Here is a 15,495-nt window from a genome sequence, read left to right as displayed (position 1 = left end):
AAGTATTTATGAAAAATGCTCTATTTTATCGAAATTCTGAGATGTTATGGGCATGACCTTTTGACCTTGACCCAGAATGTTCAAGGTCATGGGGTCAATTGAAAGGCCATGATGTGAGGTACCAGTGTCTGTCTTGAAATCACGTAAATATCTTTTACCGTTCCCTAGAAAATCAGTTTTATCTTAAATTCTTAGCTTTTAAGATTGTAAGTATTGTTGCCATGACAACGACTTTTGAGACAGAAAGCTACTTCTGCGACCTGTCCACCAAAGATTTTCAGAAAGTTCAGATTTGGGGCTTTCAGAAAATGTATGGTGGAATTTGCCCACCCAAATGGTACCAATAACCTATCTGGGTCATGGACTATATTGGGTGTTTACGTTTTGAGTATGATAGGCTTTATACAACTGAAAGTGTATAATATGTTTGGCCATTTACATATAAATGATTACCTCAAAGACATTCATTCTGTTGCTTCTGTTAAGTGTAAACTATTTAAAGCACATTGTTATCAATTGTATGGTGAAAATTTATGGGTCAGCTATAATAAAAGCGCCCTGAAACAATTGAAAGTTGCTTACAATAACGCTGGTCGCATATTTCTGCGATATGACTGACGCAGCAGTGCTAGTACTATGTTTGTATATAATAGGATTGACACTTTTGATGCTTTGCTTAGAAAGCAAATCAACAGTTTGATGAAAAGGATTCCCATGAGTGAGAACTTAATTATACGTAAGGTGTATGATTTTGTGTACTTCACTTCTGACTTGAGGAGAAGATGGATAAATTCAGTCTTCTAATCCGAGTTTCTTTGTACAGAAATATATCTTCATGGTCTAAGCCATAAATGAATTTTTCTTGATATCACCATTTTTTCCCAATTCTGTAATCGTTTACATATATGGACATACTCATCGTACGAAATAAAGAATTAATAATAAAATAATGATAAAGAGTTGATTAGCTATGGTTAGACGTGCCGGTAATCTACGTGTCTTGCACAGACCCCGTACGGGAGTGGAGAGACCATGTGACACTGAGAGTTTCCTTCATCAGTCGCTTAAAATTCATTTTTAGTTTTGGAATGATTGACCGATTGTATGTGTTAGCATGTTGTTCCACTGAAGGTTGTTAGGGAAAGCTAAGAATGTCTACGTTACGGCTTGATTCTACGACGATGAGTTCACTTTCACTCTTTTTGTATCATCGGTCTTGCAGTATTTCACTAAATTGTGTGACTTTTGTGTAAAAACGGCTTCGTTCTTGCATGTTCTAATGTATGGTAACGTTGCGCCCTTGAGTCGGACTATGGAATTCAAGCTTGATCAGATTTGTAAGGTCGAGAAATCTCCGATGTATATCGGGTATTTATCCGCGATTTGAAAAATCTATAGTATCGTCTATTTTTCTAAGTTGGGGTCGAACCGAGGAAGTCGGGCTTTGTCGATGTCAGATGTCTAAGGTGATGAAATCTCCGATATATATCGGATATTTACCCACGATTTGACAAGTCTAGTATAGTCCATTTTTCTGATGTATTTCATACAAGATCAGCCCAAACTCCCATTGATGTCCGATCGGTCCTCTATCCAAGCACCGATCGTCAAGTAAAATGTATTAAACTGTAAAGAATGTATTTCGTCACGATGCAAGGCCCTCCCAAACTCCCGATGATATCAGATCGACACTCCCGACGGAGTCCCGATAGTATACCGGTAAAGTGTATTTCATGCGGACATTTAAGGAAAATGTAAAACAATGTATTTCGTGCATGATCAAATGTAAAACATGCAGAATTCTTCACTACTGGCCATAGACGTTATTCTTAATTTTCGAACTAAGAGTCGGACAGAGGAAGTCGGGTGGTCAACTCTGCTAGGTGGTGATATCGTCGATATATATCGGATGTTTACCGGCGATTTGACAAGCTTAGTATCGTCTAGTATCAGAGTTAGAGTCCGAAATCACCGATATTTTTCAGGTAATTATCGGCGATATCGTAGATCTGGTCTGCCGAGACACACTGAAAGTTAATTTAGTGTCGTCTGCAATTGCCGACATTTATCGGGTATGTATCTGTGATTTCGCAGACACGGCCTGTCGAGATAAGAGACGGTTTGGGCAGTATTGTCTAAGGTCCCGAAATCGCCGATGTTTATCTGGTTAATAACGGCGATTTTAGGCTCAGCTGACTCAGCGTGTCGAGATAAGAACCACATTGTGTAGTATCGTCTAGTATCGATATCAGGCCTAGGGTCCCGAAATCCCTCATATCCTTGAAATGTGCAAAGCATAACTTTGAAACTTTGACATTTTTTAATATTTTATTACCCTGTCCGACTTTCTTGAGCCATTGTCTTTGTAAAAGCTGTTTTTGTTTTGAAAAGGTTAAAAGCATTGACGTCTGTGGCACGTCGATGTTAAAAACTAACACCGTTTTTGTTCTTCCTCGAGTAATTTTTGCACCCGACTGCACAATTAGTAAATCATTTGCTTGCCACTGAGCATTCGATTAAATAGTTGTAAACGTGCAGAGCTCAACACTTAAAAACAGTCTGCACTACTCAGTCATAGACTCCAATACTATAGTAAGCTGTAACACACGTTCGTCTATCGCCGATGACGTCACGCACGCTCCTCCCATGAGCCCTTTCGCGCCCATGTGATTCCGAGCTCTTGTCGTCAACTATACAGACTATAGAAATAACGGGCGACGCACTGACCATGAACGTTTATTTATGGGCAAGGGCGAGAGGAAAGCCAAAAATTAACAGCCAAGCCCGTTAATTTTCAGTTAATTTTCAGTTAATTTTGAATTTTGGCTTTCCTTTTGCCCTTGCCCATAGAGATAAACGTTCATGGTCAGGGTGGAGTCTGTTAGGGAGCCTTCAGTAATTACAAAAAGGGGGGTGGGCCGGGGGAATTTCGCGCACATCTGTACCGTAAAATGTGACCCTCCCCCATATCCTCCTGCCTAAAATGTGACCCTCCCCCTTGTCCGACGTTTTAAAACTTGACCCTCCCCCCCCCCATCCACTGCGGTATTATCCCCAGAAATAACTGAAACAGTATTAGCTAATTTACATAACAATTGGTTCAGTTGTTATGTTAGTTAGGGACAGAGGGAAAGGCTGGTGTTTTTGGAGGGACAGTCGCAATTTATCACGCAAGAATTTTTGAAGAGATATGATATTTCATACATTTGAGGGAGGGTCACCATATTTTGTGCAACTATAAGAAGGCAAAATGTGGCTGATATAGTGCTTCATCCAAAAATATCAAATCAAAATACATGGAGTCTATCAGGCAAATTATTGACAATTTTCCCCCACAAAACATGCTATATCTGTATATTATATATGTTTGATAATGTATTTAAATGTACTTTGCTTGAATTGGGAAGTAAAATGTGCACTTGTGTACAAGAAATTGATTTTGGAATTTCATCTAAAATGTTGGTTCACTATACATGGTAGTCTAAGATTAAACTATGAATAATTTTTTTCCAATACAAAAATAGGTAAATCTGTGCATTTGTGTACACTTGATTATTGATATTAATGTTCTTGATTAGACTAGAGTGATTATAAGTCCATGGTTGTGCAACAAATTTGATTTTGGAATTTCACTGAAATGTTGATTCACTATGCATGGCGGTCTATGATGAAACTATAAATAATCTTTTTCAATACAAAACTAGGTAAATCTGTGCATGTATATGCGCTTGATTATTGCTGTTAATGTTCTTGATTAGACTAGAGTGATTATAAGCCCATGGTTGTGCATGAAATTTGATTTTGGAATTTCACTGAAATGTTGATCCACTGTACATGGTAGTCTATGAGAGAATTATGCACAATTTTTTCCAATATAAAACTAATTAAGCAATAACCCCCGCCGCAGGAGGGTATACACGAGATTTTGGTACAATGCGCGACATATAGCACGAGCCGATAGGCGAGTGCTATATGGAGCGAATTGTACCAAAATCGAGTGTATACCCGACTGCGAAGGGGGTTATTGCTATTATATTATATCAACTTGTGTGTCTTTGTCGTCTTGGTCCGGCATTTTTGTCAGTTTCAGCCCAAAATGCAGAACACGGACGTCTGAGAGATCGAACGTCGGAAAATCATCGCCCGAGACCGAGCATTTTTATAAGTTTGGATTACGTTGACAACACACGAACACAATATCCTACGATAACATACGCATTACGTTCATCAAAATTTCATTAATATTTCCATGCAACACGAACTGCTTCAGACACAGAAATGGGTCAAGAGTTCAAAGCAAAAGAAAAAGTAACAATTTTTTTCGTAAATTTACATAAAAACAATAGCGCTGGCTTTTTTTGCGTAGTACACTAAAAATAGATTTGTCTTATTCACTGTCAGTCCGGTGTGCGCCAACCGTCGTCGTAACATTCGGAGGTGGTGCAGTGGGGTTACAGGTTCTATTTTTGATGGATATTTTGGATGGATAATTTGTGCCGAAAACGTGCAGTTTTGAAATAATCCAGACATGGATTACGGCGACTGTATGAACAGTTGTAATATGCGAGCAGAGTGTGTTGCCCGATTCAGCGAGAGCTGGACGCTGACACAGCGATTTTCGTCGCAGTCGCCAGGAATGATCGCATTGTTATTTTGAACTTCTTCAAGTTCTTGGTCTACATCGTTAGAACACCCTGGTCTGTTACAGCCCAAACTCTAGGAAGGAATATCTGACGTACCGTTACAGTGAGGAAGTTTCAATTTATTTGTGTATGAACGAATACTAGTAGTAGCTTCGTTTTAAAGAGCGGTATGTGGCGTCTCGACTTCCTGCTGATCGATCAAGTAAACTACAACAGTGCGCTGTTACCTACATGGCATTTCACTAGGTACCGCACTCAGCGTACGAGACGGACACAATCCACGTACAGAACACACGATTAGCTTGGGTATCACGGACACATTTCAAAGTCACCGACTCGTCGATTTATTATAGTAAACCAGCATGGGACAGCCGCTCTGTCTAGACTGAGAGATACACTTGATCTACAATGTATGGCTTTTTAGTTAGTTTCTGTTGAGAATACCTTCACCTCTTGAACTCTTAGCTGAAATTGTACAAGAAAAAGTTACATTGTAGATCAAGTCTGGTCAACTGTTTATCTCTCAGTCTAGACAGCGGCTGCCCCATGCTGGTTTACTGTAATAAATCGACGAGTCGGGTGCTGTGAAATGTGTCCGTGATAACCAAGCTAATTGTGTGTTTCGTACGTGGATTGTGTCCGTCTCATACGCTGAGTTGCGGTACCTAGGTGAAACGCACTGTATACAATTTTGTACATCATCATACCAAAATAAATGTGTTGCTTCGGAGATTTCTTTGATCATAGACCGCTTATTTTCACCAAGAGGTGAGTTACAGAACCATACTTTATCTCTGTATCGAAATTCGAACTCGGTCTTTGAAACAAAGCGGACTGTTTCGGATTAAGTTCAGAGCCACATCGTTCAAATGCACCGACCGGGCAATTTTCAAAAATGCTGGTTTAGGGGCCCGTTTTACCACCGCTATCAGTGCTAAAACAATATTTTAGCATCGCTCTCGTCCAATCAGAATGGCGCATGGTAGCATGATATAATATAATAATATCTTTGCATTTATGTACATTTGATAATTGATATACACTTTTCCACCTGTTGCATATGTTTTTGTCTCTTGTCTTTTATCAGTTTTAACTGCTCAAGGTGTTTAATGTAGGATACAACTGCATCTTTGCTTGTGAAACTTGTGGATAATGTATGTATTTAAAAGAATCAGCGTATTTCGTTGCTGATTTTCTATTCAGGAAATATCAAAAGGACAATCAAAGGTTTGGCCATAAAGTCAGCTTCTGTGAAAAGTGACCCTCCCCCAAGATAGGTTTATAAAAAGTGACCCTCCCCCTTGAACAGTTTTCTAAAAAGTGACCCTCCCCCAAATTCCCCGGCCCACCCCTGTATTACTGAAGGCTCCCTTATTTCCACTATATTATCAACGAACCCAAGAAAACCGTCAATATTTGCGAAAATTTCCCATGCGAACGACAACTGGGCCCCAGAACTGAGCAATACGCGACGCACTGTCAGTGTCACGCGCGCTGTAAAAATTTGGCAAATCCGGAGATGTTTTCAGAAAAAAGTGTCCCAACTTGGCCCACAAGTGCTCTATTTAATTTTGTGATTAATTCTGATTTACGTTTCAGCTGTAAAGTTACGATACTTTGAGTTGTTAATCTTATTATTCATATTCACGGGCATGTAGGCCTAAACAAACCATTTACTGTGTATTTGTGGTCAGTCACTTGGTTCAGCTCGACCAATCAAAATGCGACAGGCAGGGCATGGTAATATAATGTGTATTTGTGATCAGTCACTTGGTTCAGCTCGACCAATCAAAATGCGACGGGCAGGGCATGGTAATATAATGTGTATTTGTGGTCAGTCACTTGGTTCAGCTCGACCAATCAAAATGCGACGGGCAGGGCACGGTAATATAATTCACCTTCTCTTCTCGTCGTAGTCGCGTTTAAGTCGTCGGGACGCGTCGGCGCGTGCAAGTATGTGGCAAAGTATATATATATTAGAAGGGATAAATGGTGAAATTCGCTGGAATTAGGTTTCCCACTAACCGCAGCTATATTACTGTCTAAATCGCAAATCTTGTGCTATCGCGACCTAGTTTTGCTTCTGTGGACGACAGGTGTTGGGGTGACCCCTAACGACCCCTAACGACTGTGACCTGCTGACGAAAAAAAAGGTGATCTATATCTATTTTCTTTCATGTGGTTAGATTTTATTTTTATATTTATTCTTCCAAACATTGTCTTATTTTCTATTGAAGTCATTGAAAATGCTAGCAAAGATCGAAGCCCATTCTCTACTCTAGTTCGTTGACAGCTCTATTGTCACCATTTGTTTTTGGTATACTTCTCACCTGTATGTAAACGTTATCGTAACCTGTCTCGTATCGTACAATTTTACATTTGTTATCGCCCAGTGTGGAACGCTATCTCGTACGCGCTTCTGCAAGTTTTGGAGTCAGTGCACTGCACACGGATGTACTGTACAGAAAGCGCGAGACTTGTTCTGGCACTCGTCAATGTGTCCCTTTGAAACCGTTCTACAGTGGACGCGCAGATACAGCCGCGGGGAATGGGGCGCCTTGAAACCGTACGTGTTACGGAACGGGCGTTCCGTACGGCTTTTTTAGCGAACGCAAAATTCTATTGTTCTCGATGTATCGTATTACCTGCTGTACCTGACATCCAACTGTGTTATACTGAACCGTGTGTGCACATGGCCTATTTTTCCTTCGTCCTCTCGACGGTTTGACCGGTGAGTCAAAGAGTCCCTTATACATTATATTGCTTTCAACAAAGATCAATCTGCTGCAATTCGAGCAACTAAACGTTTGATCACTATGATCCCCTTCATTGGTAGTCGGTTGCTCTTATAAAAGGCGTTTGTTGAGTGGATACTTTACTGTTGTCCTTGAAAATAGTAATTCATTCGTTGTCGGATAACTGAATATTACAAGTTGTCTGAGGTCCATAGTAATATGCATGTACAGGGGTAAAGCTTAACATTGGAAGAACAAAAACTGTACAAAATGTTCGGAATAATTGTGAAAAGAAAGCAACTATACCAATGGTTTCCTAGATTGCGTATGCATAGAATCATTTATCTGCTACAGCCAACCTTGGAAAAACTGGATTACTTCACCAAGTACCTCAGTATGAACGTGATTGTGATGATCGGCAGTGTGGTGAGAACAAATACATGTAAAATGGCCATTACGCCATGAGTGTACTTGAATCACAATGAAATACTGTTACCTGTGACTGCTTTCAAACAATATTATATGCTAATGTCTAGCTATTCTTTGTCACAGTTTTCTCTCCACCTCATTATATTTCAGTTCTTTCGATTTCGAGTAAATATCAGGTGTCTTTAGACACGCCATCATGACCTTTCCACGTGAACAACAACTTGGCCATTGGAGGTGGTTCATCGTCACCGGTGTTTTCTACACTCAGTTTTTCTTTGTTGGCTTGGAAGGAAGCAGGGGTATCCTGGTGTTAGAATTCATTAGACATTTTAAAGAAAGCGCACCAGTGGTCACTTGGGTTTTCACGATGACAGTTTTAACGGGAGTGTTTTCCGGTAAGAAGTTTTGTAGCAACAGTAGGAAATTAAAATATTAAATGTGGCTTAATGTGCGAGACACTTTTAGCTCACATTTGGTATATGTATATATACCAAAGAGAGCTTATATGGCAAGTCGGTGGCTTCTGTATGTTGCATGTATGTAAGTGTGTAAGTGCGGATGTACGTCCGTCAACATCAAAAATTCCAAACACCTACCGTCTTAGTATTTGGTGTACAGGTGCACCCAGGAGCGGAGATGTGAATTTGTTCAAATGAACATGTCAGTGTCAAAAATATGCAAATAAGGTAAATAAGAGGAAATCGTGCAAAATGCTAAAACTCTGTAACCACAGGCCAGATTTAATTGAAACAAGTATGCAGCATCTTAAGGTAACTCTAGTTAGATTTGTTGAAATTGTTAGTGAAATTTTTGGAAGTGTATTTGGGGACAATTTTTCCCGTTTTTGGTCAAAAAATCTCCTTTTTCATTGAAAATTGGTATGCATGATCCTAGGATTGGCCTCTGTCAGATTTGTTCAAATTGTGGTGACATTTCATATTTGTATTTTTTGTATAAGTTAGCATGTTAAAAACGTTCTTTACGGTTTCTTTCTCTGAATTTCTCGGCCTGCCAGAATTTCACGTGTAATATGGCAGACATGTTTTACCCCATCGCTTTCGGAAACTTACATCGATCGTGTACATATTATATCGGCTCTATGAAAAGAATTGCATTTCTTTTGCGCAAATGTTTCTATGGTTTATGAATTTTCATTAAATGTAACGTAAATAATAACCAAAATATTGAAAGGTCACTGTGAAATAATTTTGGGTCAAAATCGAAATGTAGTTCTAACCACACGCGTTGACAATTTCAGTGATGTCGGGACATTATTACAAAGTTCGCGGTCTCCGATCAGGGTATAGCCTGCGAAAGGTCTTAATTAACATCCCCTGCATATATGTAGATATTGTGCGTGATCAGACAGTGATCAGAAGGACAGCCTGCCATTCCAATGAAATAATATATGTGGCCTTGTGAACAATTTCTGCTGGGTAGGTAAAAATCACAAGTGAACAGCCTTTTGACGCATAACATATAAGCTCGCAGTTTGTCATAACTTACTATACGTAACAATAGATCTCTACATACTAATAAGGTTGCGTAACAATAGATCTCTACATAGTAATAAGGTTGTGTAAAAATCGAAAAGTTGGAAGGGAATAACCTCTATCACAACGGATTTTTGATCATCGCCCGTTGCAACCTAAACGCATAGAAACAGAAGAACACAACTGACAGAGGCAATAGCGTAAACTTATTCGGAGTGAGATTACTTTACTTCAACATCAATCTATCTTTGGAACACATCATGTCATCAACTATCCAGCTACTATGACGTGACAATAAAAAGACTAAAAAGCTTTCATAGTGAGAGCACTGACAAACATCTGAAATCAATTTATTCTATTTTTAAACAAAATTAAATTGTTATCTATATTTAACCAGTTCTATGTTGGGTGATGACAAACAAAAATAATGAAACTAAAGAAGTACACGCTTGCGATTCTAGCTTCAATATAAAACAAAAATACCAATCATTTGAGAAAGGTTTCGTATTTTTTCGTTGGAGTAAAAACTTTAAAAAAGGTGAAAATACCTACGACCCTGTGATTTCTGATTGGGACATTACATGAAAGGTAGATGAGAGTCCATTTCTTTCGTGGTTTTCTAACGGGTCTTAAAAGTCATCGAAGTCAAAATCATCATGTAAAGGATAAAAACAGAAAAGTGATAGCTACAAAAACGCAATTTTTTCCTCTTAAACTTTAAAAAACACTTTCTGTATAATATCATCCTGAGCAATGGTAACCAAAAGTGCTCAGAATATAGATAAAGTTGATAACTCTCATAAGCATGAGAAATACATGACTAAATCAAGAAAAACGTGGTGATTCTTTTTTTTGATGAATCGGCCTTTAAAATTCAAAATAAATACCGTTCTCTGACATGGACTCTGAACAGAATCTTTGTCCGTTGCAGTTTATGAATAGAGATTGACTTTGTCTTTCAGGCCCGGTCATTGGATATCTTGTCTCTAGGTATGGAGGCCGAAGAGTGACATTAGTAGGGGCGTTGATTTCTACAGTTTCAATGGGCGCAACATGTTTCGCAGATAGTATCATTTATCTATTTATAAGTTTCGGGTTAATCAGTGGTAAGTATGGTAATGTTTCAGACAGAAGAAAGTGTAACTTCATATCCCCTAATGTAACATTATTTGTAACTAAATCATGCAATTTCGTATGAAAAGTTGACGATATGATGAACATAAATTAATAGTCTTGTCTACTACTGTTAAGGAATTCAAAGGGATACTGTCGTCGAAACTGCGCTCAAAGGTCGTATGAGACCAATGTAAGCACTGTATCCAAGCTACGATGGTGATTGATGAAAGTTAAAACATGTCTTTCATAATCTACATCGTATCATTTAAATGTTGCAGCTATGATGATGAGGTGCATCTAGATATTGTGCACGAAATACATTGTTTGTAGACAAGAAACTCGCACAGGCACAGTTCCGACGACGGTTTCCATTTAAGCCAAGACCGACCCTTCAAAAAATGTTGACGTCACCAGACTGAATAATACAACAGTCTGAGTTGAATAATTTTAAAAATGAAGGACTGTACAATGTTCAAAGTTATCCGCAAAGAAAGCGGTATTTTGTTGACCGAGTAAATGCTTATACACTTGATGATTTTGAGATTTGATTTTGTTAAACGAATACAGAACACTTACACAAAGTCTTCACAGGTGTTGGATTAAATTGCGTCTACGTCAGCGGCTTTACAGTGGTGGCACAATATTTCACCGATCGACATGCTTTCGCCAATGGCCTTGCGGCATTAGGTGGTTGCGTTGGCGTTATGGCTTTGCCACCTCTGGTTGAGATTATGATCAGCGCATATGGATGGCGCGGAACGTTTATCGTTTTGACCGGATTCTCTGCAAACCTTTTCGTCTCCGCTGTCATAATGAGACCAATCACCATGAGGCCAAGATTGGGAGTCAACACACAACATTTCAGAGACGATAGCGATTGGAAACTTGTCAGAGTGTCTTCGAAACACGATACTGCAGTCAATGTAAAGGATGTTCCCGAAATAGGAAGAGGTAATACGGCGCAGCAAGGCAATGACGACAATATATCTGAGGGGGAGTATAAACAAAGTCTGGATTCGCTTAATAAATCAGATGACACGCCTTCAGAAAACAAAAAATATTATCGACCATGTTCGGTAATTAAACGTTTGTGGGGATTTGACCTTTTCGCTCAATACAGCCAGTTTTCCTTGCTTTTATCTAGTGTACCATTCTACGGCGTGTCTGTTCTCTCAAACCCTATGTGGATAGTAGTACACGCAGTTGCCATGGGAATTTCCCGCATAGACGCTGCTTTGTTGATGACGTACTTTGGCAGCTTTTCTGTAATTGGTCGACTTCTCCACGGCTACTTTATCGATCGTGGATACATTGCTCCATTGGACCTGCTTTCATGCATGGTTATCTTAAGTACCGTGTTCAACTTTACGTACACTTTCACTTCCAACTATAACACCATGATAGCCGCTTGTGCAGTTTTAGGATTCTCCCAGGGTGTGATCACGACTGTATACGTTGTATGCACCAAGAAACTGGTCAGGACTTCCCACCTTCCGAGGGCGATTGGACTTCAATTTGCCCTTCTCGACTCTGGCTGCCTGATGATTCCACTAGCAGGTATAGTTTGCTTTGATACAGTATAGTCGAAGGCAGTTTTTTCGACTTTTCTTGTATGTAACCAACTGTAGTATAAGTATAAAACCAAATATATATCACGATTTCGATAAATTGAGATTTCTATTACATACTTGTTCAAGTTGGGACAAGTGGTTTTATAAATGATAAAATAATTTATAAAATTAAATTGTTCAGAGTATATCGAGCTCATTTGGAAATGGCCATTGGATGTGATCTCTAACGTGATTTTACGTAAAATCACGGTGCCGCTCGTAACACATCGAATGAAACCCAAATGCTTTAGCATTCCCATGATTTTCAAGATTATCCGATATGTTGACAACAATGTTAAACACTGTTGTATAGGTTCCTTGGGTCAAGTTGGAAAATATTTTGATTTTACTGCAAATAACTACATGTCCCACTTTTGATCACCAAGGTCATAGCAAAGTTTTAAGTTTCCATCTTTCTCTGAACGTAGACCGAAAGATTTAGTGGAGTGCGGATTGAGATCATGGTGACTACCACAAAAAACTGAATATTTCAATCTCCTTACAATGCCTCGTGAATAATTTAGTGCATCATTTTTGAAGTTCTAGATTGCACCATGTTTGGAGTTCTAGATGTCGTTTAGAGAAAAGGTCTGAAATGCCGGGCAACGCCAAATTTGTCTGATGTTTTCCAAAATCAGTTGCTAGGAAAGATATGTGATTCTAAAAGAAAGTTGCTCATCTAAAGTGCTTGATTACTCTCAGAAGATATCTAACTTTAATCTCCCATCCCTTCCTCTAATTTAACCAATAAAACTAACGTAAGCTGTCTTAGAACTAGTGTAGACGTGCCTCCCTTTAGATGTAAAATGTCGTACAAATCTGTACATGTTATGCTGTAGTAAATAGCAGCGTTATCAAATTAAGAAATTTAAAATAAAATCTTTTTAGGTGTTGTTTTGTAAATAAAGAGGAAACTGTTTATCATAAAATCTATATTTAAAGCATGCACTAATGTCCCACTCTCGAAACTATCAGCCGTATTTCGGATGTACTCAAGGGATTCATTATAATAACTTCCCAAGTTAAACCATATAATCTTGTAAGTAAGTAGGTATACATCTCTCAACATTTCATCAAAAGCGGTATTTGTTGCTTTCCTTGAAAGTCAGTTGTGCTCACCTTTCTGGGCAGGACGAAGCCGAAGATTGATATATCTGACTGAGTGCAGTCAGTGATGTTACAGATAACCATAGTTTGAAACTGAAGCACGAAATGATGCAAACGGGTTTAGTTCATATGTCTCTAAGGCCTAACAAGAAAGGCTTAGCGACTCTCAAATCATTTGATGGCGGTCACTGTTAGTACTTTAAGATATAGCAAGATCGACCAACAATTGTAGATGAATCATTCCCTGTTAAATTTAGAACACGTAGTAAGCGCCATCGGCGAAATTAAAGTACATCACAGCAAATCATTCCCTTTCTATCTTAACAGGATACCTCTTGGAGATTACCAGTGATTCAAGAGCTCCATTGATTTTGACTGATGCATGCTTCGCTATTTGTTCCATCATTTGTGTGACCGTAGCAATAAGACAACGCCGGACTGAAAGGAAAAAACGCGCTGAAACAAATGTCACATGACGAGGACGTACAAAACGAACGGCTTATTCGATGATGAAGGTACTCAACCACGTTGCAATAAATACTAAACTGATTAGGTCTGATGTGAATAATTTTAAAACTGAAGGAATAAACAATGTTCAAAGTTATCCACTCAGAAATAACAGTGAGATTGTGTAGGCTTTGTACTAATGGTCATGTGGAAGACGAATACCACTTTTTATTAAGTGTGTCTTTTATATGACATACCGAGAAAACGTTATTTACCTGAAAAGGATAAAAATCCCAACTTCCAACAGTTTATGTATCTTATGAGTGAAAGTAATCCGGAAAGGATCATTCAGATTTATAACTGCGTGTATGAAGAATTAAGCTGAGAGAATCCGTGTCGAAAACTGTCAAATTTTGTGTTGATGTTTACTACTAACCACCAAATCTACCACAAGCTTTCCCGGCCGTTTAACAATGGAGTGTAGCTATAGATCTGACTATATTCCTATAACCATATATTCCTGAAGCTTGTGGTAGATTCGGTGGACAGTAGTAAACAGCAGTAAACCCAAATTATATTACCATGCTCGTCGCATTTTGATTGGTCGAGCTGAACCACGTGACTGACCACAAATACACAGTAAATGGTTTGTTTAGATGCCCGTGAATATGAATAATAAGATTAACAACTCAAAATATCGTAACTTTACAGCTCAAACGTAAATCATAATCAATCATAAAATAAAATGGAGCACTTGTAGGTCAAGTTGAGATACTTTTTTCAGAAAACATCTCCGAATTTGCCATTTTTTTTACAGCGCGCGTGACAGTTCGTCGCGTGTTGCTCAGTTTCTGGGGCCCAGTTGTCGTTCCCTCTGGAAATTTTCGCAAATTTTGACGGTTTTCTTGGGTTCGCTGATAATATAATGGAAATAACAGACTCCGCTCTGACCATTAACGTTTATTTATGGGCGCGGGCTCGAGGAAAGCCAAATTAACGGGCTCGGCAAGCCTCGCCCGTTAATTTTTGGCTTTCCTCTCGCCCTTGCCCACAAATAAACGTTAATGGTCAGCGCGACGTCCGTTATTTCTATAATATAAAAGGTTTGTTTCTCAACCTACAGGTAGATCGCTAAGTTACAAAAACGATGCAGCAACGCGGGTTTTCATTTCTCATATTTTTTTTATAAAAGTGCGCCGGTTTGGTAAACCACCTGTTGAATGTTATTTAATCAATTTTTAACATGGAACATTTAAAATAAAAAGTAACACAAACTATAACAATCTCTGCGTAGTCAGTCATTGATCACATTAAGTGCTCATTAATACTATCAGTGCTTGAACAACTTTTAGATGCCAGCAAATATCTCTCCTTTTTTACATACTACATATTCCGAAAGCTCTGTGACCTTAAAATAGGCATGTCCCTCATAGGCGGTGCCTATATAGCGCTCTATAGTCATTATGTCGTGCGTGTTCAGCTCTGAAACACTTGTAAGACGATCACTGACAGATCATTCAGCACAAATTTTGTCTCCGTTTTGACTCCAAATTTAAATGCGCAAATACGAAACTGAAATTGGTGAAATTACAGCATGTGAGTAGTCTGGTGTCTAGAAAGTACCGCAACGAAGTACACAAGTATCACAAGACCGAGAATCTTGAAACCTTCTCGCGCATGCTCATTTTAGCTCTGGTCAAACTCCAAAGCTATCACCTGACATTACAGTCGCCTGTCCAATAACTTCGGCCGACGACAGGGGCAGGATAGTTTTTGAGAGACGAGATATGACAGAGTATTTCCCCAGAATTCAGTCTTGAATGAAAATCATTGTTCAAAAGTAACAAAACCGTTTATAAATCTCCGATCGTGCTTTCATTGTTTTTTTCGTTAATTTTCATTTTTGTTGTATTTG

General features: G+C 38.9%; 1 protein-coding gene across 4 annotated transcripts; it reads left to right on the top strand.

The window, feature by feature from the left end:
- The first annotated feature begins 6,537 nt into the window (after window positions 1-6,537).
- LOC139147214 (monocarboxylate transporter 12-like) lies at window positions 6,538-14,843 on the top strand. Of its 4 annotated transcripts, none has more exons than XM_070718217.1 (5): window positions 6,885-7,374; window positions 7,958-8,202; window positions 10,263-10,406; window positions 10,999-11,973; window positions 13,461-14,843. In XM_070718217.1, exons 2-5 carry the CDS (start codon window positions 8,004-8,006, stop codon window positions 13,607-13,609), a joined length of 1,467 nt encoding a protein of 488 aa, XP_070574318.1. In that variant the 5' UTR covers window positions 6,885-7,374; window positions 7,958-8,003; the 3' UTR covers window positions 13,610-14,843. The 4 variants fall into 4 exon arrangements, with proteins under 4 accessions (XP_070574320.1, XP_070574318.1, XP_070574321.1 ...); XM_070718218.1 differs by having other exon boundaries at window positions 6,888-7,374; window positions 11,008-11,973; XM_070718219.1 differs by lacking the exons at window positions 6,885-7,374; window positions 7,958-8,202 and adding an exon at window positions 6,538-6,796.
- The last annotated feature ends 652 nt before the right edge of the window (window positions 14,844-15,495 follow it).

Source organism: Ptychodera flava, chromosome 13 (genome assembly GCF_041260155.1).
Source record: "Ptychodera flava strain L36383 chromosome 13, AS_Pfla_20210202, whole genome shotgun sequence".
Lineage (NCBI taxonomy): Eukaryota > Metazoa > Hemichordata > Enteropneusta > Ptychoderidae > Ptychodera > Ptychodera flava.
The sequence above is the reverse complement of the archived record's forward strand: the minus strand, read 5'-3'. Positions and strand labels throughout refer to the sequence as shown.